At 35.8% G+C, this 27987-nt stretch overlaps 2 protein-coding genes across 5 annotated transcripts; both read right to left on the bottom strand.

Moving 5' to 3' along the window:
* Positions 1-122: 122 nt before the first annotated feature.
* LOC149132907 (uncharacterized) lies at positions 123-7090 on the bottom strand. Of its 4 annotated transcripts, none has more exons than XM_089361715.1 (3): positions 5128-7090; positions 1618-1886; positions 123-260 (listed from the first exon to the last, which is right to left on the bottom strand). In XM_089361715.1, the coding sequence occupies exons 2-3, from the start codon at positions 1879-1881 to the stop codon at positions 237-239; spliced, it is 288 nt and encodes a 95-aa protein (XP_089217841.1). In that variant the 5' UTR covers positions 1882-1886; positions 5128-7090; the 3' UTR covers positions 123-236. The 4 variants fall into 4 exon arrangements, with proteins under 4 accessions (XP_089217841.1, XP_089217839.1, XP_089217838.1 ...); XM_089361713.1 differs by having other exon boundaries at positions 127-260; positions 1547-1886; XM_089361712.1 differs by lacking the exon at positions 123-260 and having other exon boundaries at positions 1424-1886.
* A 985-nt stretch (positions 7091-8075) lies between these two features.
* On the bottom strand, positions 8076-18000 carry LOC106880515 (uncharacterized). The gene is made up of 3 exons (XM_052972457.2): positions 17842-18000; positions 13751-13879; positions 8076-12040 (listed from the first exon to the last, which is right to left on the bottom strand). The coding sequence occupies exons 2-3, from the start codon at positions 13859-13861 to the stop codon at positions 9626-9628; spliced, it is 2526 nt and encodes an 841-aa protein (XP_052828417.2). The 5' UTR covers positions 13862-13879; positions 17842-18000; the 3' UTR covers positions 8076-9625.
* Between the last annotated feature and the right edge of the window lie 9987 nt (positions 18001-27987).

The raw sequence follows: 27987 nt of genomic DNA, 5'->3' as shown, positions 1-27987 counted from the left end.
CTTTGTAAAGGTGTCCAAATTTAATTTGGGTACAAAATCAACCTCTATATATATATATATATATATTCCAAGACAGTGAAGAAGTGAAATGTTGCTGTTAATCCAAGTTCAGAATAAAATATTTCAGTGTAATTCACCATAGATATATGAAAACAAGGTTGAGCCTGTTCTGTATAATGTCCTTTAGTCAATAAAAGATGATAGCTGTTGAAGATGCCTCTGAAGTTAAAAATTACTTAACTCTGATGTTGTCCGATATCCTGAAATAGAGAAATAGTATAAGATATAGAAGACACAAATTTTACCACATTATTATACTGTTAAACTATAGATATACACACTTACATGGACAACTGAAATCATATATAATGATGTGTGTGTGTGTGCATATCTCTTATTTGATGGCTTTCCTCAAATAAATCAACCCTAGTACTTATTCTATAAGTGCCTTTCACCAAATCACTAAGGTATAGGGACATAAACAAACCAACACTGTTTGTCAAGAGCTAGGCAGGGACATATACACAACCACACATATATATCCAGCATAAACAATTAAGGCAATATTAAATTAAAATAGCCATCTACGTATCATACTTAATGTATACACCACCAAAAGGTCAGTTACAGTGGTATTTGTCTTGAGATAACATCTCCTATGGATGCTGAGACCCCCTTCGGTCATGGCTGAACATGGGATTGCACTTAGAAAGTTACCCTCCCAGGCACAAGTCTGGGCAAGGTTATTTATGGAAGACCAGCAGTCGCCCATGCATACCGGCCTCCCCTCTCCACGCCAAGGGAAAGGCAAAGGCCGATACAGCTTGGCACCAGCGACGTTGCAACTCATTTTTACAGTTGAGTGAACTGGAGCAACGTGAAATAAAGTGTCTTGCTCAAGAACACAACATACAGCCTGGTCCGGGATTCGAACTCACCACCTCACGATCGTAAGCTCAACGCTCTAACCACTGAGCCATGCACCCTATGGATATACGGTGTTAAAAACACAATGGGCCAATTAAATGGAAGTTAAACCAAAACAGATTTTCAAAAATTCTTAGAAATCCCTATAGACCTGCCTGCAAAGCTATGTTGAAATGGTGCATTTTTGACTAAACATTGATACTGAGGCAATTACTTCCAAATCTACACAATTTGGATGATATCAAAAATATTTGTCTTGAAAATGTTAAAAAATATTGCAAACATCAAGGTATTATTTATTCATGCACATACTTCACCTGCTTTAATGCATGAAGTTTAAGAGAAAAAGCATGTATTATTTACAAACTCATTTTTGGAAGCATTTTGAAAGTGCTTTGCAAAATGTAGCATAGCCAACGTCATATGCATCACATTCTGGGCATATCTTTTTTTTTTTTTTCTTCCCAGCAGCAGGTGAACAAATTTGATATAATTAAATATTGTCAGTTAGAAGTGTACCAGGATGATTTATAGGGGAAAAACGTTGTCGAGGGATCTGGCCAAAATTTTCTGGGGCACAAAAAAATGTCACATATGTCACGTGACGTACGTGACGAACCTGAAAAGCTCATGGACAAGAAAATGTCACTAACTACAACCATTTGAGTGTAGTGTGCCATATCCCTTTACTTTTGATTTTGGTGTTGATGCTTCCTTCTTCTCAATAGCCACACGTTTCTTTTTGTCTCTGCAAGCATGCTGCCTAACCCGATCTTTTTTCCTTTGTTCCTGCAGCTCAGATGGGCTCATCATGGCTCTGTTTCCATTCCTTAACAAGCGCAATCGTTCGTTTTCCTTTTTCTGAAAGTCTGGATCTTTTGCTTTTTGGCGCTGTCGTTGAAGGCGTTTTCTCTCAGCTGGAGTCATAGCTTTCTTGTGACTGGTCTCTTCCATGATTTCTAAAATTCAATCAGGAGAATAACATTTCAGGATTAAATGGATGAATTTTTGTTAGTCCTGGCAAATAATTTGTATTTATTTTCACTCAGCAAAGAAACGTGTGTGCCAATAATAAATTATTTCATCCGATTACTGGCTACTGAAATGATTTAGACACACATGAAGGCAGATAGGGTAAGCAGAGTTGCATGGTACACACAATACATATCATTCATATGCAGTTAACACATACAACTGCCAGAATAAATTGTCCTTTGTGACATATGAACGTCTTCTGTGTTCATTATTATCTTGATTATTAAGACTGCGAGCTTGCAGGATCATTACTGCACTGGACAAAATGCTCAGCAGCTTTATGTTCCAAGTTTAAGTAGCACCAAAGTCAACTTTTATTTTCATCCTTTCAGGGATTGATAAAATAAGTAGCAGTCAAACACTGAGATCAGATGTAATTGCCTAGCCCTTCCCCAAAAAATTTCAGGCCTTGTGCCTATAGTAGAAAGAAATTTTATTTGGTACCAGTGGAGCGCTAACAGCACCATCCGAGTGGGATCACTGCCAGAGCAGCGGTCTCGCTCCCATGCCAGTGGCACGTAAAAAGCACCATTTGAGCGCGATCGTTTCCAGCTTCGCCTTACTGGCACTTGTGCCGGTGGCATGTGAACAAAACATTGGCTGACTCCTGTGCAGGTGGCACATAAAAACAACATTTGAGTGTGGCCGTTGCCAATACTGCCAGACTGGCCCTCGTGCCGGTGGCACATAAAAAGCACCCACTTACACTCTTGGAGTGGTTGGCGTCAGGAAGGGCATCCAGCTGTAGAAACTCTGCCAGATCAGATTGGAGTCTGGTGTAGCCATCCATTTCACCAGTCCCCAGTCAAATCGTCCAACCCATGCTAGCATGGAAAGCAGACGTTAAATGATGATGATGATGATGAGAGAGCTTCAAAGTTCATTTATGAAAAAAAAAACTGCAAAATTAAAGGTTTCTTTGATCAATGTCTTGCCATTGCCTAAGTGTGGTGGGATGGTCTCTTACAGACAGCCCAAAACTAACTATCAAGTGCTACAGGTAAATGTACATATTTGGGGGTTTTTTTGATGGGTTTTGTGTGTGTGAGAAAGAGAAGGGGGAGGATAACAGTTGAATAAAATGAAATTTTGCTGAGGAGATTCAGAGACACATACAAATAAAATCTATGTAGACCTGAAGAAACATTTCTATGAATCATTATTTCTTCAATAATCAGCAAGATCAATGGAACATCAAAAATACTATCTACAATAACCATGATCATGCTAAATTCTAGCTTTTGGTCAAAAGTTTAGGCTTATTACCTCATTACATAAACTCTCTTGCCCTTCTTGGTACAATCTAAATCTAAACATTCATTCTCATTAGGCTATTCTGAATTAATTGCAAACCTTTTTAGCATAAGGCTTGATATAGATCAATGATGCATAATACATGGTTAACTGTTGAACTGAAAGCTTATGGATGTAGTCTGGTCAAGTTTGCAGCCTCTCACACATACCCTACAATGTCATTCTAAAAATAAACAATCACATCATCAAAATCTTGAAGCTACACGATACTATTTGACTGATTTTAATAAATGTGGATAAATTAGCATTTGACAGAGTAATCTGAATGTTAAAGAGTTAAATATGCTAATAAATAAGAGTTTCCACATGAAAAAAAAAATTAATGTAAGCTACTTTGAAAGAACATTTATAAAACTATTGACTCTAAATATAAGGCTCTACAACGAATCTTTGTGAAATTACAGATAAATGATGAATTTCCCACTTTGAATCATTAAAGGAGTAAAGACCCATAGTTGATGTTACAGGCTTTAAGGGTATCGCAAAAGGCCTGGTCGGAATCCCAACGTTCCAAGTTCTTTTACAGGGCTTAGAAAAACTGAAGGAGAGCTGCAATAAGTGTGTGAATCAGAGGGGAATATGTTGAATAAAATAATTAACTTATCTTCCTGTATTTTTTTTCTTTTTTTTTTACCCAAAGCCATTTTTTCCTGATCCTCTTCCATTTGACCAAGATATTTTAAATTTTTGTTGCATTTCTGATGTCTAAGGATGGATATTGATGTGTATAAGACTTTTTTCAAACGTAACTTCTGGAGAATTGGAGAGGCAAATTTATTGTTTCTTGTCTTACTCATTTTGACCCAACTAAACTTGTCTTTTATATATATACTCAAAGAGAAAGGTGATAATTTTCTGAAACAGTGTTCTGAATATGTTATAGTGATTTTGATGCATCTAGGAGTCATTTTCTTAGCTGATACAGTTTTCGTAAAGCAATGAACATTTGAAAATTTTGTTTTTTCTCTTAGCCAAGAATTCCTCATTCTTATTTCTTTACTGCCCACAAGGGGCTACACACAGAGGGGACAAAGAAGGTCAGACAAACGGATTAAGTCGATGATATCGACTCCAGTGCGTAACTGGTACTTATTTAATCGACCCCGAAAGGATGAAAGGCAAAGTCGACCTCGGCGGAATTTGAACTCAGAATGTAGCGGCAGACGAAATACAGCTAAGTATTTCGCCCGGCGTGCTAACGTCTCTGCCAGCTCGTCGAATTCCTCATTCTGCCCCACCAACACCCTATAGAAAAATATATTTTACAAAATGGCAACAATGAAAAAAATTCACAATATAAAAAGAATTCATTTTAATTTTAATCGTGAAAAGTAGTTAAGTGGGAGTGGTGGGGTGTAACATTTTCTTTCTTTCTTTCTTTTTCGAATAAGAGTTTCAGAATGTGAAATAACGAAAAAGATAAATTATTTTAGGGAAGGTTGCTGCTCTGAAAGTACGATGAGGGATGAGAGTGGAGCAAGACGTTTGAAAAACGGATTAAAATTTTTTGTCAAGTGTCTTCCCCGCGCTCCCAGTGTTTTGAAACGTGGGATACTAAAATTTGTAGAAAAATCCACCCAACTAACAAAAATAATAATAATAATAATAATAATAATAATAATAATAAAACGGAGAGGATAGACAGATTTTGAAAAACATTTCTTTTTACTTTTTATATCTTCTGCCCCGCCCCTCGATGTTTTGAAATGTAGGATACTATAAAATGTAGAAAAATTCTGAAAGAAACTGAGAAACTACGATTTATTTGTAAAGGGTTTTTTTCTGAAAGACCGCTTGCCAGTTAATAAAGAAGAATTGCCGAAATCTGTAAAATACGTGGATAATACTTACTTAACGATGCGATTATTAAATGTAATAATGATGTACTCAAGAAGGGCTTGGAATTAATAAAGAAAGGGATAGATTGAGCAGAGCTCCCAACTATTTCTTACAGAATATCTCTATTTTCTTCTATTTGGTATACAATCTTATAAATTACTTACAGTAGTTCATTAGTTATTTGTAACATTGTGTAAATGAATGTAAACAGAAAATTTTGACAACTGCAATGTTTATTTTTCAGTTTACCGGAAATGTCATTGATCGTAAGAAAGAACTTACCTCTAATCAGAAGAGAGTGCTATACAGCTTCCTGTTGTTAAGCGTACGCTCAAACTTGATTCCCCAACTAAAAGACGTTGTTAACCCTAAAAATACTATTGTTGTTTAACCCGGTGGCTAGATCTGATATCAAAGTGGTAATTTTTCAGATTAACACCCGTACGATTTTCACTAGGGTGTTAGGGTTTTAGGGTCAGAGTTAGGGTTTAGAGGTAGTGTTAGGATTAGGGTTACGGTTACGGTTTTAGGGTCAGGGTTTTAAGGTTAAGGTTAGGATTAGGGTGTTAGGGTTAGGTAATCGTGCGGGTGTTAATCTAAAAAATTACCATCAAAGTAAATGACAATCAAATTGTTGGGATGGATGCGTCCAAGAAGATGAGTGACAATAGGTGGGTGAAATAGTTAAGAGCAGGGGTTCTTAGAGATAGCAAATGAAACCGAGGACGACAATGTGCAATGGTGAGATTTGACATCCCTCTGAAATAATTTGCACAATAAATTATGATATAACCCTAATCTACACCTGAAATGTATCACTAGAAAGTTTTATTTTAAAATAATATGTATTTTTCAGAAAGTTATGAGGAAACAAAATCAACGAAACTCACATCTGTAATTATTCCCGAGACATAACTAAATATGTGGGTTAATTTCTATACTTTCACCCGCACGAATTTCACAAAGAAAAAACCAAAAACTCGGATTTTTTGCGTGGAATCAAGTACCCTGACCTAATATGGCGCAAACCCCTTATTTTTGTTCAGACCTCTTATTTTTGCGCAAACCCCTTTTTTTTCTCCATCCCAGAATCATGTTTTGTTTTTTTCGTTGAATGAATTACAGTGACCTAATATGCCACAAAACCCTTTTTTGGGTCCGGAGAACAGGGTTGGGTGAGACCCTCAAAAATTTCTCCTTCCCCCTGGGAAGTACACCCACACGATTTTCAACAAGAAAAAAAAAACTGATTTTTTTTGCACGGAATCAAGTACCCTAACCTAATCTGAATGCTAAAGGGTTACACTTTAATACTTAACATTCATGTTATTTGAATATCCTCAAAACTTTGTTAAAGATATAGATTAAAATATTTTCTCAAATCATGAAAGTGTACAACATATTGTAGTTGTATGAAGCTTGTAATGAACCATTGGTGGTACATGTGGCAGTTAACATGTTAAGTTGCTGTTTTTCCCAGCTTGCATTGAAACTGTTCTATTCTATAGTAGCAAATTCCAGACACTGGAACAACTCCATTCTATTGTAATGAGGTCTGGACAATAGCAGAAACACTAGAAGAGACAAATGCTAGACATCACTCTCTTTTACAATTTGCACTGGAATTTATTTTCCACAAAAAAAATAGCGGATAACCTGGATGTTATAACAACAAAAATACTTGGCTCCAGAACTTGCCAGAATTCACTGCATAAACATTTTAAGATCTGAAGATTTTTTTCAACATCTTACAAAAGAATCACATGCCATAATGTGTGCATTAACTTCCAGAAGAAGTTGAATGAACATTTGATGTTCATGGGTGTGGCTGTATGGTAAGTCTGCTTTCTTTCCTACCACGTAGTTCTGGCTTCAGTCCCACTACATGGCACCTTGGGCTAGTGTCTGCTACTATATCCTCAAGCCAATCGTAGCCTTGCAAGTGAATTTGGTAGATGGAAACTGAAAGAAGCCCGTTATGTGTGTGCCTTTGTATATGTTTGTTCCCCACCACTCCTTAACCGGTGTTCGTGTGTTTATGTCCCTATAACTTAGTGGTTTGGCAAAACAAACTGATAGTTTTTGTAAAGCCTGGTACTTATTCTAAGTACTGGTGTCAATTTGTTCAACTAAAATTCTTCAAGGTAGTGCCCCAGCATGGCCAGTCTAATGACTGAAACTAGATAAAAATATCTACACAAATCAGATAAGTTGCATGTTTCTTCTGGTACAAGGTACAACAAAAAGAGACATATAAAATGCTTTCATCAAATGATACAATAGAATTAAAAATATCTAGAGAGGAAGTTTACAAAACTAGAACTCAAAGAGTTATCAGCAAAGCTAAAGAGGGATAATAGGGTAGAATGCTTGGCACCCTAATCCCCTTTTATAATACTTTAGAACCATAAAGTAAACTTCGAAAGTAACTCTAGGTGTAAATTAATTTATCCAGCAAAGCCAGAGTTAGGTGTAGATAGCAAAAAAAAAAAAGAAAAAAATCATTTTCAAAGTAAAAGAAGCTTCCTCATTAAGGTTATGGGGTAACATTTAAGAACTGGGATAACATTGCTAGATAAATGAGAACAAGATCTGTAAATACACACATTTCAATATAGCTGACTTTTATCCCTCAATAACCAAAACTTCAGTGATGTAGGCTTTAGATTTTATGAAAGCAAACACTGATAACAGTGAGTCAGATATTAATGTGATTATGAACTCAAAATTGACATTTCCCACCAGAGCATAAATATAGCAAGTTATCAAATAGGAACTGTTAAGTTCAGTTATTCAGCTTGTAAGAATGTTGACTGTTATATCAGAGTTTGTAATGCTGCAAAGCTGAATGAAAAAGAGAATAAAACAGCTGGCTATTATAGAATTTATGAGAACTATCCACTAGATGGTAACTTGGGCAAAGTTAATGATGTAGTGTTAAAGAAGAAACAAAAACTGAATTAACATTTAAAAATTGAATTTATAAACATAAACATTTGTCATTATTAGCTAAAATTTTAAAAAAAAGTAATAAAATGCACTACAGCTTTGTCAAAATTTATATAATTCTTGCAGGAGACAAACTTTCACAAATTCAAAACTACGAGGTTGATAGTAGATAAGGCACAACCATATGGGAATGGTAACTTCAAATCAAAAATGCAGTGTGACCTTTGAGTAAAAAAATTAAGAATTTTGGTTCCAAGCAGTCATGGTTTGAACAAAAGAGATTTGTATATTAGGCATATGCAAACCACACATACATGTAAGCATGCATACATTGATTTTTAAAATATTACTTCAAAATATTAAACTACTGTTTGATGAGAAAAGTTAGTGACATTGCCTGTATGAAATTGAAGATGTTTGGAATATTCTCACAACAGCTGTCTTAGCATGTCACTCACAAAGTTTGTTTTGTTTTCTGTTTTTTAAAGAACAAAGACAGGCAAATCCTTCATAGATTTCAAAATATATTCAAAGTAAAAGGGGATCAGATTGCCAGCTGGATGATCAGAAATATGTAACTAGGAGTTTTGGAATTATGAACCTTTCAGTTATAATGTATTTAAGAACAATCTACAATTATGTAGAGTTCTGTAATTTATCACTTCTTGGTGAATCAACAGAGATGTGGTGTGGGGGAGGGTGTTTAGTTGAGGTGGTCATTTTACAGTTGTAATGAACAGATAGTACTGTCAGAAACAAAAGCACAAGCAAAACCAAAAACATTATCTTTGGCAGTGCAGCAGTGTTGATAAATATAAAATAGAGTTTGAGTTTCAGTTGGAATGGTCTCAGTTGATAAAGAAGAGCCTGGGAAATATATGATATGGAATTCCTTTTCCATATCAAAAAAAATAATTCTTCATACTTTGCCACAACTTATACATTTTTTGCAGCCAGTTAAATGCAACATTCTTAGTAATTTACCAATTTTCACACAATTACACTTTTATCTGTCACTTTTGGTCTATTGCATGTTCCTGTAGTTTTGTTAATTAAAATTATATTCAGCCTCGTGCATGAAATCTATACTAGTACTACTACTACCTAGTCCTTTTCAGAATTATGTATAAACTTTACAGACACTTAAATCCTTTCTGGAATTGTGCATAGTATGCATGAACTGCAATTCATCTTCAGAATTGTAAATAACTTGCATCAAGAATTTCTTTTATTTGTGCATAACTTGCATGAGCATCAAGATCATTTTGGAATTACTGTGCAAGTCTCACAGAACTGGACATAAACTGCATCAACTGTTTCAGAATTTTGCACATCAAGTCCTTTTCTTTCTTTGATATTGTCAGTAACTTGCATTGAGTCCATTTTGGAATTGTGCATACATCATCAAAATTTTTGGATTTGTACATGCAAAACCCTCATTATGTCACTTTAAAATTTTTTATACTAGTATCAATTTTTCTGAATTGTGCATAACCTGCACCAAGTCTTTCTCAGAATTGTGCATATTAATACCCAAGTTTCAAGTTCTTTAGTCTTTTACTTAATTTGAAAAGTTATCTTCCAATTTTTTCTTCATTTCTTCATGACCCACATCATCATCATGTTTCCGTTTACCCTGCAAGGTACTTACATTGTCAGGATCATCATCAGTAGTTTTGTTACTTTTCGATGGCACTTGGCTTTCCATTATTCTGGCATTGCCGGCCATTTCCTCTTGGCTCCCTGCCACATTTATATTACCCTCCCACTCTTTCTTGCTCTCCGTTATGCCTCTGCCATCACCCCTCTCATCTTGGCTCTCCAATCCTCTCACACTACTATCCATCTCTTTTTGACTCTCTGCATTTATGTTGTAAGCTGTTTCTTGGTTTTCCACCTCATTTGCATCACAATCAGCCTCTTCCTGACTCTCTACTTCATTCGTGACACAAGCAGTCTCTTCTTGACTTTCCACTACATTACTGTCATTAGCCGTCTCTTCTTGATTCTTCGTAGCACTCATATCACCTGTCGTCTCTTCTTGATTTGTCATTAATATTTTGCCACATGGCATCTCTTCCTTGCTCTCCACTACTCCTTCATCAATATTTGTTACCTCTTTGGTCTCCCATATATTTGTATCATCATGGATGTCCTCTTTGCTCTCTTTAGCATTTGTTCCAAAATCCCTCCCTTTGCTCTCTCCCATATTTGTGTCATCAGTTATTTCTCCTTTGCTCTTCCTTACATTTGTATCTTCATAAATTTCCTCTTTGCTTTCCCTAATATTTATGTCATCATAAATTTCCTCCTTATTTTCCCCAATATTCTTGTCATCATAAATCTCTTTGTTTTCCCCAATATTCTTGTCATATGTCTCTTTGTTTTCCCCAATATTTTTGTCATCATAAATCTCTTTGTTTTCCCCAATATTTTTGTCATAAATCTCCTCTTTGCTCTCCTCTATATTTGTGTCTCTGGCCAACAGCTTTCTGCTCTCCATTGCAACCAAGTTATCTGATGTCTCTTGAAGCAACATCTCTCTTTCACTTCCCTGTTTATACAGCAGAAATTGAGTATCATCTTCCAAGTTCCGGTTTGGTGACACAAGTCTTGAGTCACCCTCAGCTTCTTTTTTATTTTGCCTGAAGAGCACATCACCTTGTTTACTTTGCAAATTGCTCTCACCACCTTGCTCACTTTTCATAAGTGACACATCACCCCCAACACTTTGCACAAGAGACGCATCATCTTTAGCCTGTCTCTCAAGTGACGCATCTCTTTCCCACCCTTGCTTAACATGAATGAGTGACACTTCATTTTCAGCTCCCTGCAAGAGTGGTAAATCATCTCCAGTCTCATGTGTACTGTCCCTTTCAGCTTCCTGTTTAGATTGTGCATCTTCATCTTGTTTACTCTGTGAGAAACACACATCCACAGATTCACTTTGGGAAGAACCAATATCTTCAGAACAGCTATCTTTACTTTTTCTCTCCAGTTTTACATTGCACTCTTCATTTTCTATCACATCTATACATGTCTTATTAGTATTATTTATAACACCTTGCTTACACTCTGAAAGGTCTAGATCTTCTGACATGGCTTTGACTTCACACAAAGCCAGCTGCACACCATTCTTAGCAGCAAGCAAGCTGTTTGAAAGTCCAATGTAGTCTGCTGTAACCTTCATACTATCCGTGAATTCCATATCTTTCTGATTCTTGTTAGCACAAGTATTGGTTAAAATATCTTCATTCTCTATTTTCACATCAGCAGTATTTCTAACTGAAAGTTTAGAATCAAAACATGCCTTTCCTCCAGTTGCACCCAAGTCCCTATTACTTTCCTGGGCAGCTAAAACTTTACTTTTACAGTCAATGTTTTCCATTTTCACTTCAGATTGTATTACAGAATCTTCTCTTCCAAAATTACAAACTTCATTTAAGTATTCTATTGTATTGATGGTATAATCTTGTACAGAACACTCAGAAGTCATTTCTATGTTTTCATTCAATCTACATGACCCGGATTCTAACAAACCAGATAATTTAAAAGCTTCACAATCATCTGGATTGGAAACTTGCAGATTTTGTATACTTTTTGCTATCAATTCTTTGGCCTCAGCAAGTTTTTTTTCAAGATCATTCAATAGTTCAACTGTTTGACACTTTTGCTTCATCATCATCATTCGTAATGCTTCCCGGGCTTGATTTGGTCGGATTTCATTGATTAGGTGATTGAGGTTTATGAATAGTAAACGCAGGTCATTCAGCTTTTCGTTCCTGTCTGAAGAGCTGGGATTTTGAATAAGTATGTCTATCAAATCTAGAAAGCACACAAGAATGGAATGGTTCAGTTTCTTCATTTCCTTTTTTCGATTACAGTTTTCAGGATATAACTGCGTAAGTCCTTGGGATTCTAATGTCTGGATGGGATCATTAATGTTGGAAGGTACACCAAATACTGTGTAGTCCTCCTGCAAAAAAAAAAAAAAAAAATTGTAAAAATAATTATTTCTATATAGGTACAAGCATGGCTGTGTGGTTAAGAAGCTCACTTTTGCAACCATGTGGTCTCATGTTCAGTCCCATTGTGCAACACTTTAGCCAAGTGTCATCAACTATAACCCCAGATCAACCAATGTCTTGTGATTGAATTCTATGAAGATGTTTGATCATAAGAAAATATTACCTTACTCAAAAGCATGGGATGGCAACAGAAAAGGCATTCAGCCAGAGAAAATCTCCTGCAAACTTTGTTGCATCCCCTTTTTTTAAAACGGGATGAGGAGTTTAACCCAGATTAACCCTAATTGCATTCATTATCTTAATATATACATCACCTATATTATGGAAGTATTACATCATCATCGTCATTTAATGTCCTCCTTCCATGCTGGCATGGGTTGGACAGATTGACAGGAGCTGACCAGGCAGAAGCCTGCACCATACTTCTGTATCTGCTTTGGTATGGTTTTTTATGGTTGGATGCCCTTCCAAATACCAACCACTCCACTGAATGGGCTGAGTACTTTTTACACAGTATTCCATATTATTGAAGTATTACATTCAAGAAAACCATGCATTAACAGAGTTCTGTAGAGTGGTACATGTTTTCTCTGATTTTTATGTTCATTGATTTACATCTAATCTAAAGGCATGGAGGCGCAATGGCCCAGTGGTTAAGGGCAGCGGACTCACGTTCATAGGATCACGGTTTCGATTCCCAGACCAAGCGTTATGAGTGTTTGAGCGAAAACACCTAAAAGCTCCACGAAGCTCCGGCAGGGGATGGTGGCGAACCCTGCTGTACTCTTTCACCACAACTTTCTCTCACTCTTACTTCCTGTTTCTGTTGTGCCTGTAATTTAAAGGGTCAGCCTTGTCACACTGAATATTCCTGAGAACTACATTAAGGGTACACATATCTGTGGAATGCTCAGCCACTTAAACGTTAATTTTACAAGCAGGCTGTTCCATTGATCGGATCAACTGGAACTCTCGACGTCATAAGCAACAGAGTGCCAACAACAACAATCTAAAGGCAATGGGAAAATAGGTTTCATGCTACAGAAAACATTTCAGCAAGATTTTTCAGGAGTGAAATGCTTTCATAATATACAATGTCAGTATATTTAAACTTATTTTGTCTATCCACCCATTTATCTTCAGTGCCTGCTATCCTAAGAGGTTTATAGGGATTAGAGACCTCAGGTACCTCCTTGATTGGGTCCCATCAGAAACAACTGTCATTACACATTCTGGCTGAATTCCCAAGTGTGACCAAATGAGAATATGGATATTATCCAACCATCTTGCTTTTTGTTTAACCCTAGGCCTCTCCCTGCCAGTCTGCTTGATCCTTCTCATGATCCATCTTTTAAGTATTCTAATCACATGTCCATAGTATTGAAGCTATGACCTTTTGTGGAAAAAGTAGCAGTTCCACCTGAAGTGACTCCAAGCTATGCACTCTGTCAAGCACTATTACTCCAGAGATCCTTTGAAGAAACCCCATTTCAACTGCTTGTATTTGAATTGTACTCTTTTAGTCATTACCCAACATTCACAATGATGGGTGAAAATGGGCACAGAAACTGAATTGAAGATCGCAAGTGTGATTTTTTTTTTTTTTTTTTTACCAACCTCTTCTGAGGCGGATTTTGTCAATTGGAAATAAATTTTACCTGAGTTGGTGGTGGTGCCGGTATTCCTTTTGCCATATTTTCATCAGTACAGTACCTGACATATTGCATGGGAGGTAAAGGGAAAGAACTAACGCCAAGATGCTTGGACATTTTCAGCAGGATTTTACACTGAAAAAAAAAAGATATTTTAAAAATATGAAACAATAACCAGAATCATCCAAATAGTGCTAGCATGTGAATATTACGAAGCCATACAGATACTTTCTCATTTCAATGCCTTCAATTGCTTCCTTCTTTACAAAATTACCAAAAAAACCCCTTTTTATTTGGTCCTTTAATCAGGAAAGAGAGGAAAGATGGTGCCTGTAATCTGTTATAATATCCTTGTAACAGGTTATGTAGGAGGGAGGGAGGAATCTCAAACTGGAAACCCAGCCCAAATGCTTGCAATAGAGTGGGTTCTGCTATAGGCACTGAGAGAAAAATGCTTCATGGTTTAATGAAATAACTTGTCAGTCCCGAATTCACAATGCTGAAGGATACTGAAATCTGCACAGATGAATGTGAGGACATAATGTTCGTCCTACCTGTTCTATACAATAGTGGAAGGACAAAGTATCGTTTAGAAGGAACTTGTTTCTTGTCGATCAATCAGCCTACAAACCAGAGGAAATACAAAGTCATTCTGGGGACTAATATACTCTAAAGGTAACAAACCTAAAAATGAATAACTGGTAGAAGTTGCAGCATAAAATAAATTAAGAATTGGAAATTTAAATCATCCATCATCTTTCCAACTATAACTCTAGTCATCTTTTTTTTATTTAGTACACTCAAGGACATAACTTTTGAAGATATTTATTTCATACCCAGAATTCTCAAAGCCTGGGGGAAAAAAAATACATCAATGAGTAGTTTCAAAAATTCCAGGTTTCCTGAATCCTTCAAAGTTTCCAGGTTTGTTGAAATTCACCAACACTACTCCTTAAGTATCTATTCACCCTTTCTTTTTTATAACTTATTGTTCGCTTTTCTTTTTGGATTTTATTCTATGTAAATTTTACCTATCATTGCAGTCTTTCTTTGAGATATCTGTCTGCTTTCAATCCCCTCTTAACTGAGGAGTTGCAATGCACCTAATCACTGCATACAATAAGTTCAGTATTATAATTCTTGAATGTTTCTATAATTAATGTGTTCCAGTTTATTCAAATATGGGGCAATAGTGGATTTGAAACATTTAGACAAGGGGCACAAAAATGCACTTTCTTTCAGGGATTCCTCAAAGAGCTTCTACTTGAGTTTGCTGTGTGTTTCACCTATTACAAAAAAAAAAAAAGAAAAAAGGAAAAAAGTGACGCAATGGATTTATTTTTTAATTGGCAGCTGTTGCAAAGCGACTCAAGAGCTGGAAGTTTCGTACATGGCACTTAATCAAAAATATCATACACGAAACTTTTGGTCCCTGAATCACTTTGCAACTTCTGCCAATTAAAAAAATAATAATTTTATATAATCGTTACTTATCCATACAAGTAATAATATGGAAAGGAATAAATGAAGCTGAAAATGTACAGAATAGATATGGAGATTAATCTAAAATTTAAAATAAATACGGCTGTACATTTGTATGATTTTCAAAAATGTACATTAGAAAGAACGTGGAGTTGCATAGCAAACTGAATTATGTGAATGTGTGTGCGCGCACACACACACACATTGAGTTTTACTTTCCCGGTCTGTATCACAAAAATGAATGTAGTAAATTTATCAATATAACCAGGTCGAAAATAATGCGTCTACCAACAAACTCCACTTACTCATAAACAGTGTTGCTGCTGATTATTTGCAGCTAGCTGAAGTGAGTCATCGGATGTTCTATATCTTGACCATGAACACATTACATCTGTTGTCATTCAGTCTCGTCTCACGGCACTTAGAATCAAACAGGTCTTTTTGATCAAAAGTATTCTAGCCGAAACCATATTGACTTATATATTAGTACAACATTATCCAATATATATTTCTTTTTACAAAACAATAATGTATGGTTTGTGCGATATTTGTCAATTATTTCCAGCTGGTTGGGCAACCATGGAGTGACTCCCTCACTGACTCGTATAACATCATAATATACAGCCAGTAACGATATATTGCACTATCGTCGATATTCTCTGTGCAGTTTCTATTCTTTCGGGAGTTAACCGCAGCCAGGTTGTCAATGAGTGAAACATAATCTTTGTTAACGAACATTGAAGTGAATTTTCCAATTAACAGAACACACGATCATTTCTACAGTTTCATTTATTTAAAGAAATAGAATTACTTAAAATCTCTGGTTATAGTATTGTCTTCTGTAACCTCATTACTGTTACCTTATATGTAAATTAAGTGGAGGGCAGGCTGTATACATCTACTATAATTATACAGGGTGTCCACAAAGTCTGGGTACATGTAGTAAATAAAATCATAATATAAACAATTAAATATAAGAAATAATAATTTCTTATAAGTGTTAATTCCCATGTACCCAGACTTCGTGGACATCCTGTATACTAGTGTAGAGATTGCTTTCTTTCTCTCCTTTTTATTGTCTTTTTGTACTATTTAGACATGCATACGTATTATATATGTAACAAAATATTTTCTTTGTTGATATTATAAGAGTTGGATGAGATATGATGGCTTGGCTATCTCTCCCCAGCTCTTATATTATTTATTAAATTCAGAAATACAACAAACACGAGGGTCAACGGTAACAACAGATCAATAATTTATTCCTGGTTGGTGTAGAGCCGTTTGGTTCCCGGGTGAAAAGCATGCCGCTATAATACCAAAGGAAGCTTCGACCACATGTCGGGGTCGATGTTGTCACAGAGCCTGGAAAAACGTCCTGTCACAACGGTCGCTGGATGAATAAGAGAGAGAACGCTATATCTTTATGCTCCACGAGTTGCATTGCGCATGCGTGCTCGGGTACTTCTGCTGACGGCAAATCCCTTGCACATGCGCAATGGCACTTCCCAAGATGACGGCCACACGCGCCACTACTATATAATACATTACTGATGAATGGAAAGAGATGGTCCTGGTTTTATTCCCGTCCGCGTTATAAATTAAATATAAAGGCTTTCCTATATAGTCAGAAACGTAAAAAAAACAAGTGATGAAGAGTTTGCACCTTGTAACTTCTCAGATTTGACTTTTTTTCTCGAATATTTATTCAGGTTAATGTAACGCATGTTTTTTGAAGACTCAAAAACTTGAAAAATTCTTCAAAAATCATCAAAACCGAAGAAAATCATAATCCACGATGCTTAAAACGCACTTGGTTTTTGAAGTACTGGACCAGCGGCTCTCAACTAGGGACCATATGACCCTTAGGAGTCCAGATAAGATTTTGTCAAAATTTAGGTGCAATAAATTGATTATATTTCTACAATACACAAAATATTTCAACAGTTTTTTTTTTATACAATTCCAAATAATATTGAATTATAAAAATAGAATTTTTTAAAACATTGAACGGGTCCACTCGAGTAAAATAGGAATCAAAGGGGACGAAAGTAAAGAATACGTACACCCGGTGTTTAGGGTTAGGGCTTTTGTTACGTATTATTTACCTCCGCCTCAAAGGAGTCCATAGGCAAAAAAATGGTTGAGAACCGCTGCACAAGATAACTTCAGACTGCATTCCAATCACGGGCAACCTGCGGCTCGTGGACTCTCTGAATGGTACACCAAATGAAATATTACATTCAATTTTCTCAATAGTGCGACTCTCCCGATAATGACTCGTGTCTCATGCGACCCGCTTCTCCAAAAAGGTTGCCCATGCCAGCTCTATTCTTTAGGGAAACAGAAATAAATACCGTAATTTGATAGCATATTAGATGCACTTTTTTTTTTGTCAAAAATAAATCTGGGTTTTATACGCCAAGTTACTTTAAATATTTACATGTTAAAAAAATTGTTTTCTTAAATATGCGCTGTTGAAATTTTATGCCATCGAAATATCGTATATATTTTTGGAAATAAATATCTATATGAAGTAAACAGGAAGAAAATGTGAAACAAATAAATCAAATTCAATTCAATTTAAAATATCAGCAAATATGAGATATACGTACGAAACTTTTTATATCTGTTTTACGACTCCCAATTTCCAGAAATACATTAAAACATTTTCGCTTTTAAAAATTGAAACTTCAAAAAAGTGAAACGAATGTTTTCTTCTTATTTATGTCCCAAGCATCTAATTAGAAATAGAACATTATAAAAGAGGGGTTGCCGGTTTGAATTTTAACAGAATAATTAATTAGCAGGAAGATATTTAAAAGTATGGGTAACAGGTTCGATATTAGCTTGCGTAAAAAAAAATGTCATACCTACGCGTATGTGCCTCATCACGACTTTACTTCCTGATAACTCCCAGGAAAATTTATATTTCTTATTGAAATTTTCTGGTAATATCTTTCAGATGGTGTAGAGTTCATTTGTATTGCAATTTGTGGTTTAAAATGTTTTCGGGGTGCAGGAAAGGCGTTTCGGATAATTCACCTGAGTTAATTTTGTTTCCTCATAACTTTCAGAAAAATGGGTATTTTTTATTGAAATTTTCTGCATATACCTTTCAGATGCTGTAGATTACGATTAAATAGGAATTTAATGTAATAAAAAAGAAAAAAAGAAATCACCCATATTGAAGCACATCACAAAAATAACGGCAGTTCATCAAACTCCACCGCAAATCCCAGCGGATCAATGTTACACATTTCCTTCAACCTATAGTATCTGTCTTTATCAATTACAATGGCTTTCACATTTTCCCCATATGTATCTGCAGGCAACTTAACCCTCACAACAGTTTTAAACTTCATTTTCATTCTTTCAGTTGCTGTGTTCTTAGCATATGTAGTGAATTTCCATCTGTATTTTCCAATACAATCATACTCTACACCACCTGAAAAGTTTTTGTAGAAAATTTCATCAAAAATTACACGTTTCTAAAAGCTATGAAGAAACAAATTAAACTCGTGTCAATTATCAAACTCCTCCCACCTCCAAAAAATTCTACTTCTCCTGCAAATTCCTGTACAATCAGAATAGACACAATCTGAAGGATATTTGCAGAAAATTCCATTTAAAAATATCTAATTTTCTTACAGTTACAAGGAAACAAATTCATAGTGGTACACTTGTGCAGATATGCCAAAAAAAGAGAATTATTGATATTATTTGACAATATCTAGCCAGCCATATCGAATACAGCACCACATTTACAACATTTTTTTTTTTTTTCAAATGTTTTATGATTCCTATTTTCAACAACAAAGTTCTGCAAAAAAAATAATTTTTCAAATTTTTGATTTGTTCTTCACCCGCCCAAATTTTTAGCTGCACCATTTTTGAAAATATTTTTGGAATTCTACATTTGGAAATATGGAGATTGAAGATTACAATTTTGAAAAGAAGACTTTTTCAGAATTTCAACTTTTTAATGCCTGCTTGTTTTTTGTACCTTGTTTATAATTTTGTCCATGTTCTTTTGCAACGTCATCTACCCAGATATGTATCTATATGTACTTGTAGATGAAGGTATGTACATACATGTACATATATATGCATATACTCATATATTGTTTATATATATATATATATATATATATTGCGGTTTCGATTCCCAGACCAGGCGTTGTGAGTGTTTATTGAGCGAAAACACCTGAGCTCCACGAGGCTCCGGCAGGGGGTGGTGGCGACCCTTGTTGTACTCCTTCGCCCCACCCCCCCAACTTTCTCTCACTCTTTCTTCTTGTTTCTTGAGTAACGCTGCGATGGACTGGCACCCCGTCCTGCTGGGAGGAACACATATGCCATGGAAACTGGGGCCATGAGCCTGGCTAGGCTTTGAAAGGGCACATAAATAAAATATATATATATATATATATATATATATATATATATATATATACATATATATATATTGGAACACATGGAAGTGGGAGACCCAGGAAGACGAGATGTAGTACTGAAGAACAACTTCAGGATGCTAAACCTACCAGGTGAGATGACAAAAGGACCAAGATGTCTGGCACCTTGTTGTACTCAAGAAGGTCTATACTCTGCAGCAGAAGTGTTAAGGCTGGTCCCTCTGGTGGTGTAAAGCACTTGTGGCAGTGCCACCCGTGTGGTGTTACGTAAAAGCACCCTTGCAGTGCCATGTGAAAGCACCCAGCACCTTCTGTAAAGTTGTTGGCGTTAGGAAGGGCATCCATCTGTAGAAACCATGCCACATCAGACCAGAGTCCAGTGCAGCTTGCCAGCCCTGGTCAAATTGTCCAACCCATGCCAGCATGGACAATGGACGTTAAATGATGATGATGATGATGATATATGTATATATGTGCGTGTGTGTATGTATGTATATATGTATGCATGTATGCATGAATCTCTATATATATAAGGCTATGTCAGGTTATATATATATCTATATATATAAGGCATGATAGAGGCACTGGTTGAACCAAACTTGGACATAAGTGGTACCAATATATATATTGAGTATGACTTGGTGGCAGAAAAATAATTTGTGTTCAGTCTGATGATCAGGAAGACAAAGTAACCACAACACACACACACACACAATAGAGTTCCTCTACTTTAATTTTAACAAAAGACACATAATGACACTTTACTATTAAAATAGCACAACTGATGGTACTTCACTATAACTATAATACACATGACCACACTCTTACTGCTATGACAGTATACATGATAACACTTCAGTGTTACAATAGGTACCATTATATGTACTATTGTTAAAATGAAGTGTCATATCATCATCATCATCATCATCGTTTAACGTCCGCTTTCCATGCTAGCATGGGTTGGACAGGACTGGTGAAACCAGATGGCTACACCAGGCTCCAATCTGATTTGGCAGAGTTTCTACAGCTGGATGCCCTTCCTAACGCCAACCACTCCGAGAGTGTAGTGGGTGCTTTTACGTGCCACCAGCACGAGGGCCAGTCAGGCGGTACTGGCGACGGCCATGCTCGAAATGGTGTATTTTACGTGCCACCTGCACCAGAGCCAGTCCATCGGCACTGGCAATGATCTCGCTCGAATGTCTTTTCATGTGCCACTGGCACAAGTGCCAGGGAGGCGACGTTAGTAACGATCACACTCAATATGTGCCATTATATTTGTACATTCGTATTTATCACATATGATGGAGTGCTGAACAGTTCCTGGCTTTACCTGGGTAAAAGAAAATACAAGAGGATCATTTAATTATGATTTCGTTCAACGAATTCCCCTCTCAGATTCATACATTTATTGCAGCAGCCCTACAGTTTTCCTAAGCCCTGTAAAAGAACTTGTAAGGTTGGGCCTCCAACCAGGCCTTTCGTGTTACCCTTAAAACCAGGAACTTTTCAACCCCCCCCCCCCCCTCATATGATCAACTAGCTGCATGCAATAGGTCTTTTCAGTCAAAGCTGACACCAGGCTACATAACAACTATGGATTTTACACTAAATTAATTTCACTCAGGCTAGCTGGTATGAACAAAATGGATGTTAAAACAGCAATTTTTCATCATGGCTCTTGTTTAAGAATGTGAAGGCACATGGCTAAGTGGTTAGGGTATTCAGCTCACAATTGCAAGGTCATGAGTTCAATTCCCAGGAACGTGTCATGTCCTTGAGCAAGACACTTCATTTCACAGTGCTCCAGTCCACTCAGCTGGCAAAGATGTTTAGTATCTGTATTTCAAAGAGCCAGCCTTGTCACACTCTGTGTCACACTGAATTCCCCTTGAGAACTACATTAAGGGCACATATGTCTGTGGAGTGCTCAGCCACTTGCACATTAATTTTATAAGCAGGCTGTTCCATTAATCAGATCAACTGGAACCCTTGTCATCATAACTGATGGAGTGCCATTTGTTTAATAATTCACAACAGAATATGTCAGTATATATATTTATGTGTGTGTTAAGTGTGTGAATGTTTTCGTCTCCTTGTCCTGACATTGCATGATAATTGTAAGTGAATCTCACTGTCATGCAAGCAGTGTCATTGATTTAATAAATTTCACTCATTCTAGCTTGTATGGATAATACAGATGAAAAGAGAGCAATGTTTTATCATTGCTGTTGTTCTTATAATTTACAACAGGACATTTCAGTATTCATGCATGTGTGTGTCAGTTTGTGTATGTTCATGTCTCTTTGTCTTGACATTGCACAACAGTTGTAAATGAATGTCACTGCCATACAAGCATTGTCATTGATTTCCAGTATTCTGCAAGAACATGTCTGGCCACAGGGAAATATTACATCACTTGGAAACAGGTAAGGGTTGGCGACAGGAAGAGCATCTGGCTGTAAAAAATCTGCCTTAGTAAACTCCATCTGACCCATGCAAGCATGGAAAAGAGGGCATTAAACTGATGATGATGATGATGATGATGATGATGATGATGATCTTCACTCAGATTTCCGAAAATTCAACATTCACAAGAGTTGCTATTTAGCTCTACAAGCCGCATTGCAGATTCAACACTAGTCTATTTGACATCAAACATTTTAATGTTTCTCTCATTCTCTTTCATCCCACCTTTCTCTCTCTTTCTTTCTCTCTCTCTCTCTCTCTCACACACACACATATATATATATATATATATATATATATATTTATATATATATACTGGCTGACTAATAAAGCACCAACAGTAACCTTGTTAGTTTGAAATTATTCCTAAGAGAAAGCAGTTATTTCGTTTACTGTGTCATGGGTTTTATTCTAAATCAAATGCGTAGTTGAACAGCAAAATGTAGTGTGTACGTGGGGAAAAAGAGAGAGAGAGAGAGAAACTGCTTGGTCATTTTCCAGGTCAGTCCTTAATGAGTTTCCCAATTTAGTAAACAATTCTCTCCTTCCTTCTCTCTCTCTCTCTCTCTCCCTCTTAATTTGTATGTATACATTTCTGTAAGCATAAGCAAGTATGTGTGTATGTTTGCCTCTAGTGCCAAAAAAGTTACTAAAAGAGGTTCAATGTCCATTCAATCATGCCAATTAACCAGCATGCAAAACAGTGGTGATCAATCATCTCATTCCTTATTGGAGGGCAGTAATTTTAAATAAGGACACAGACTACTGGAGATTTCTGTAGCACACCTCCTATATAGTATAGTTCCTACAGTAATATCGGTTCTATAAAATGTACTCAGAACATTTTGTAAAGTGGTTGGTGATAGAAAGAGCATCCAGCTATTGTAACCATGCCAAAAGATAGTATGTACCAATCAGATATGAGACTCCACAAACTACAATGCAAGCTACCCACCAAAGAAGGTAGTAATTCCAAATGAGAATTGATACAGAGTAGAGGGTTCGTTTGGTTTTATTGTTTAATGCTGGTAGTATGATAAAAGGGGCTGTGTCTACATTCTTACACATGACTGGCACTCCATCAGTTATGACAACAAGGGTTCCAGTTGATCTGATCAATGGAACAGCCTGCTCGTGAAATTAATGTGTATGTGGCTGAGCACTCCACAGAAATGTGTACCCTTAGTATAGTTCTCAGGGAGATTCAGCATGACACAGAGTGCGACAAGGCTGGCCCTTTGAAATAAAGGTACTACTCATTTTTGCCAGCTGAGTGGACTGGAACAATGTGAAATAAAGTGTCTTGCTCAAGGACACAACACGTTGCTGGGAATTGAACTCACGACTTTGCAACCGTGAGCTGAATATCTTAACCACTAAGTCATGCACCATCACATTCTTAGACATACATAACACACTTGACTGGTCTTTTATCATGCTGTATGAGATAGATGTTATGAACCATAACAAATAATGTACTCAATAACGTACTCATAAAATCAAAAAATCAGCCAAACATCCATTTTTTTTTTTTGTTTTGCACTCAGAATTGTTGAATCATAGAATAAACTACTTGTGCCAGTTGTCAGCTGTCAATTGCATCTTTCAAAAATTCTATGCTTCCCAAAATTTGCCAACACTAATCCTGATATACAAATGCATCCTTTCCTCTTTATGGTTCATTTACTGTTCATTTTGCTTTTATCTTTCTTTTTTTTTTTTGCTTTCCTCTTTTATTCTGCGTATTGTGCATGCAATTTTGGTTTCATTGCTGTGTTTCTTTACTTGACTTATTGCTGTTTCCTGTCTCCTCTTCTGTCATTTTTTTCATGTAGTTTAATAATTGAGAACAGGATGCAACAAGATTACTATTATTATTAAGGCGGTGAGTTGGCAGAATCATTAGCACATCAGGCAAAATGCTTAGTGGCATTTCATCTGCCTTTACATTCTGAATTCAAATTCCACCAAGGTTGACTTTGCCTTTCATCCTTTCGGAGGTTGATGAAATATGTACCAGTTACATACTGAGGTCAATGCAATCGACTAGCCCCCTTCCCCAAAATTCAAGGCCTTGTACCTCTAGTAGAAAAGAATATTATTATTATTATTATTATAGTTATTGTTATTGTTGTTATTATTATTATTATTATTATTATTATTATTATTATTATTATTATTGTTGTTGTTGTTGTTATTATTAAGGAAGCAAGCTGGCAGAGTTGTTAGCATGCCAGACAAAATGCTTAGTAGAATTTCATCCATCTTTATGTTCTGAGTTCAAATTCTGTTGAGGCTGACTTTGTCCTTCATCCTCTCAGGGTCAATTAAATAAGTACCAGTTGACCACTGGGGTCATTTTATTAAACTGTTTCCCCACTCCTTCAAATTTTCTGGCCTTATGCCAAAACTTGAAATCATTATTATTATCATTAAGGTAGCAAGCTAGCAGAATCGTCAGCACACAAGACATCTTTTTGTTGAGTTCAAATTTTGCCTTTCATCCCTTTGGGGTCAAAAAATTAAGTACCAGTGAAGTACTGGGGTTGATAAATTGACTAGCCCTCTCCCCCAAATTGTCAGGTCTTGTGCCTATAGTAGAAAGGAGTATTATTATTATTATTATTATTATTATTATTATTGCTGTGGTAGTGAGCTGGCAGAATCACTAGCATACCAAAGTACTTGGCGACATTTCTTCTGCAAATGACATTAAGGTTGACTTTGTCTTTCATCCTTTCAGGGTTGATAAAATAAGCAACAGTTGAGCCCTGGGATCAACGTAATCGACTAGTCACTTCTCCCAAAATTTCAGGCCTTGTACCTATAGTAGAAAGAATTATTATCATTATTATATTAATGCAGTGATTTGGCAGAATTATAAGCACATTGGAGAAAATTCTTAATAGCTTTCCTTCCAGCACTTTTACATTCTGAGTTCAAATTCTCCCAAGGCCAGTTTTGCCTTTCATCTTTTCAGAATTGATAAATTAAAGTACCAGTTGAGCACTTGAGTTGAAGTAACTGACTAACCTCCTTCCATTTAAACTGCTGGCTTTGTGCCAAACTTAAAAAGAATTATTATTATAAAAGTTGCAAGCTGGCAATCAATTGCGCATTAGATAAAATATTTAGTGGCAGTTCCAAGTTCATATCCTGCCAAGGTGGTGGTTTCCTTTCATCTTTTTGAGGCCATTAAAGTAAGCACAGTCAAACACCGGGGTTGATGTAATTGACTTATCCATTCTCCTCAAAATTGCTAGCTTTGTGCCAGAGGCAGAAAAAAAATAATTACTAGGCACAGGACTGGCTGTGTGGTAAGAAGCTTGCTTCCCAGCCACAGGGTTCTGGGTTCAGTTCCACTACATGGCCCCTTGGGCAAGATCTTCTACTATAGCCTTGGGCCGACCAAAGCCTTGTGAGTGGATTTAGTAGATGGAAACTGAAAGGAGCCCATCATGTGTACATATATATTTATGTGTGTGTCTTCGTTTGTCCCCCAACCATCTCTTGACAACCAATGTTGGTGTGTTTATGTCCCTGAAAATTAGCAGTTCGGCAAAAAAGACTGATAGAATAAGTACTAGGCTTACAAAGATTAAGTCCTGAAGTTGATTTCTTTGACTAAAGGTGGTGCTCCAGCATGGTTGCAGTCAAATGACTGAAACGTATAGAAGAGTTTTATTATAAGTTATTGTTGTTGGCCTTGTCCCAAATTTTGAAAACATTATTATAAGTTACTGTGAGACCCATCGAACTCAAACCACCATGGAGAAAACAGACAGAATGACAATGATGATGATATACAGAATTCATTCTCTTCCTCACTATCACTTAACATTCATTTTCCATCCTGGCATGGGTTGAACAGTTTGACAGGAGCTGGTAAAGCTGTTGGGGTCGGTGTTTACACCAGGTTCCATTGTCTGTTCTGGCATGGTTTCTATGGCTGAGTGCCCTTCTTAACACCAACTATTTTACAGATTGTACTGCGTGCTTTTTAAATAAGAACCAGTTGAGCACTGGGGTCAATGTAATTGACTAACCCCTTCTCTCAAAATTTCAGGCCTTCTACCAACCGACTCCCACAAAAGCAATAAACAAATCATTTCTTTTATAGAAGCAATTTATTTCCAGACAATCATTACATTTTCAATGAAATCATATTTTTCATTAATATCATTATTATTGTCATAAAATGTTGAACTAAATGTATATTTATTCTAAGGCACCAATTTATCACAAACATTTCAGATAAAACTGAAGTTTTCCATTTTTAATATGAGGAAAACCTGGACACAGGAAGGGAGTAGCATATATATATCTTAATATTACTTTGTTTTTTTGATTTTTTTTTTTCTTTTGCTGTTTTACATTAATTCTTGGTAATTATGTGATCATTTCACCATTTAGATATATTTTGAAATATTCAAACTGTTTCTTCTAAATTCTCAGTTCTGCTCATCTTTTTCCTCTTTCATTGTTCCTTTTTTTGTTACAAATAATAATCGACGTTATTAGAGTTTTATACCACTTCAATATCCTCTTTCATCTGCTGTTTTATTGAAACAGTCGATTTTCATCTTCATTTTTTTGTTTGTTTTTTAGTGTGGATAGCATTTATTTATTAAATAACATTTATAATATATAAAATAAAATAGTTTCAGCAAAGGCAAAAATAAAACTTCATTATAATAGTTCATGGTAAAATAACATTGTTATCAATTTAATATTATTCTGACAAACTGAAATTACCCTGATACCATTTCATAACATGCAAACTAACTTATTTTATGTGTAAACTTTTCATATTCTTAATCCTCAATGATCAATTCAATTCACTTATTAGCATTCTAATTAACATAGGTTTAAGAGTATGGAAAAATTATATGTGATATTAGCTGGCCTTTATTTTTTTATAAGCAAGGAGTAGACTCCGAACTCTATGGTACTTGTACTTGAACAACAAAAATAGTCAATGAAATTATCAATATAATGTTCTGATAACCACATCTTTCCCTAGGGAACTGGTAATATAAATGAAGCAGAATAGCTACAAACTAAAATCAAAACAGGAACACATGTTATGGTCACCAAAATATTTTCAGTTCTAAAGTTGCTAAGACTGCTTGCCTCTAAAAGATAGCAATTGTCATAAATCATTTCTATAATCTAGTTTTTCAGTAATCTTCTATTTTAAGAATGTTTAAAACACAACAGTCATAAAAATCAAATAAACCACTAAAAGTTTCTGGTTAGTCTCAATAAAACAAATACGTTCTGGTAAAATTTTATATTTCAAGGATCATAGAGTGACTATAATAATAATAATAATAATAATAATAATAATAATAACAATAATAGTTCTTTCTATTATAAGCACAAGGCCTGAAATTTTGGCAGAGGGTTGCTAGTCAAATTACATTGACCCATTGCACAACTGGTACTTATTTCATCAACCCCAAAAGGATGAAAGACAAAAATGACCTCAACAGAATTTGAACTCAGAACATAAAGATGGATGAAATGCCACTAAGCATTTTGTCCAGCATGCTAACAATTCTGCCAGTTTACCGCCTTAATAATAATAATAATTTCTAACAGGTGTAAGGCCAGTAATTTGGAGGAAGAACAGTCGAAGTGTATCAACCCAGTACTCAGCTGGTACTTTATTTTATTAACTCATGGGAGGATGAGCAGTAAAATTGATTTTTGAACAAAGAAAGCAAAGGGTCCATAACTAATTGCCAAAATGCATTATATGCAATAATATGCATCAATTCTGCCAATCTACTAATAATATTAATAATCAAGGTTGTTAATATCCACAATGTTTTATATCTAATTATATTGATATTGGTGATATTGGATATATGT

This window comes from Octopus bimaculoides, chromosome 13 (genome assembly GCF_046866305.1).
Source record: "Octopus bimaculoides isolate indiv1 chromosome 13, ASM4686630v1, whole genome shotgun sequence".
Lineage (NCBI taxonomy): Eukaryota > Metazoa > Mollusca > Cephalopoda > Octopoda > Octopodidae > Octopus > Octopus bimaculoides.
This window is presented reverse-complemented; position numbering and strand designations above follow the sequence as displayed.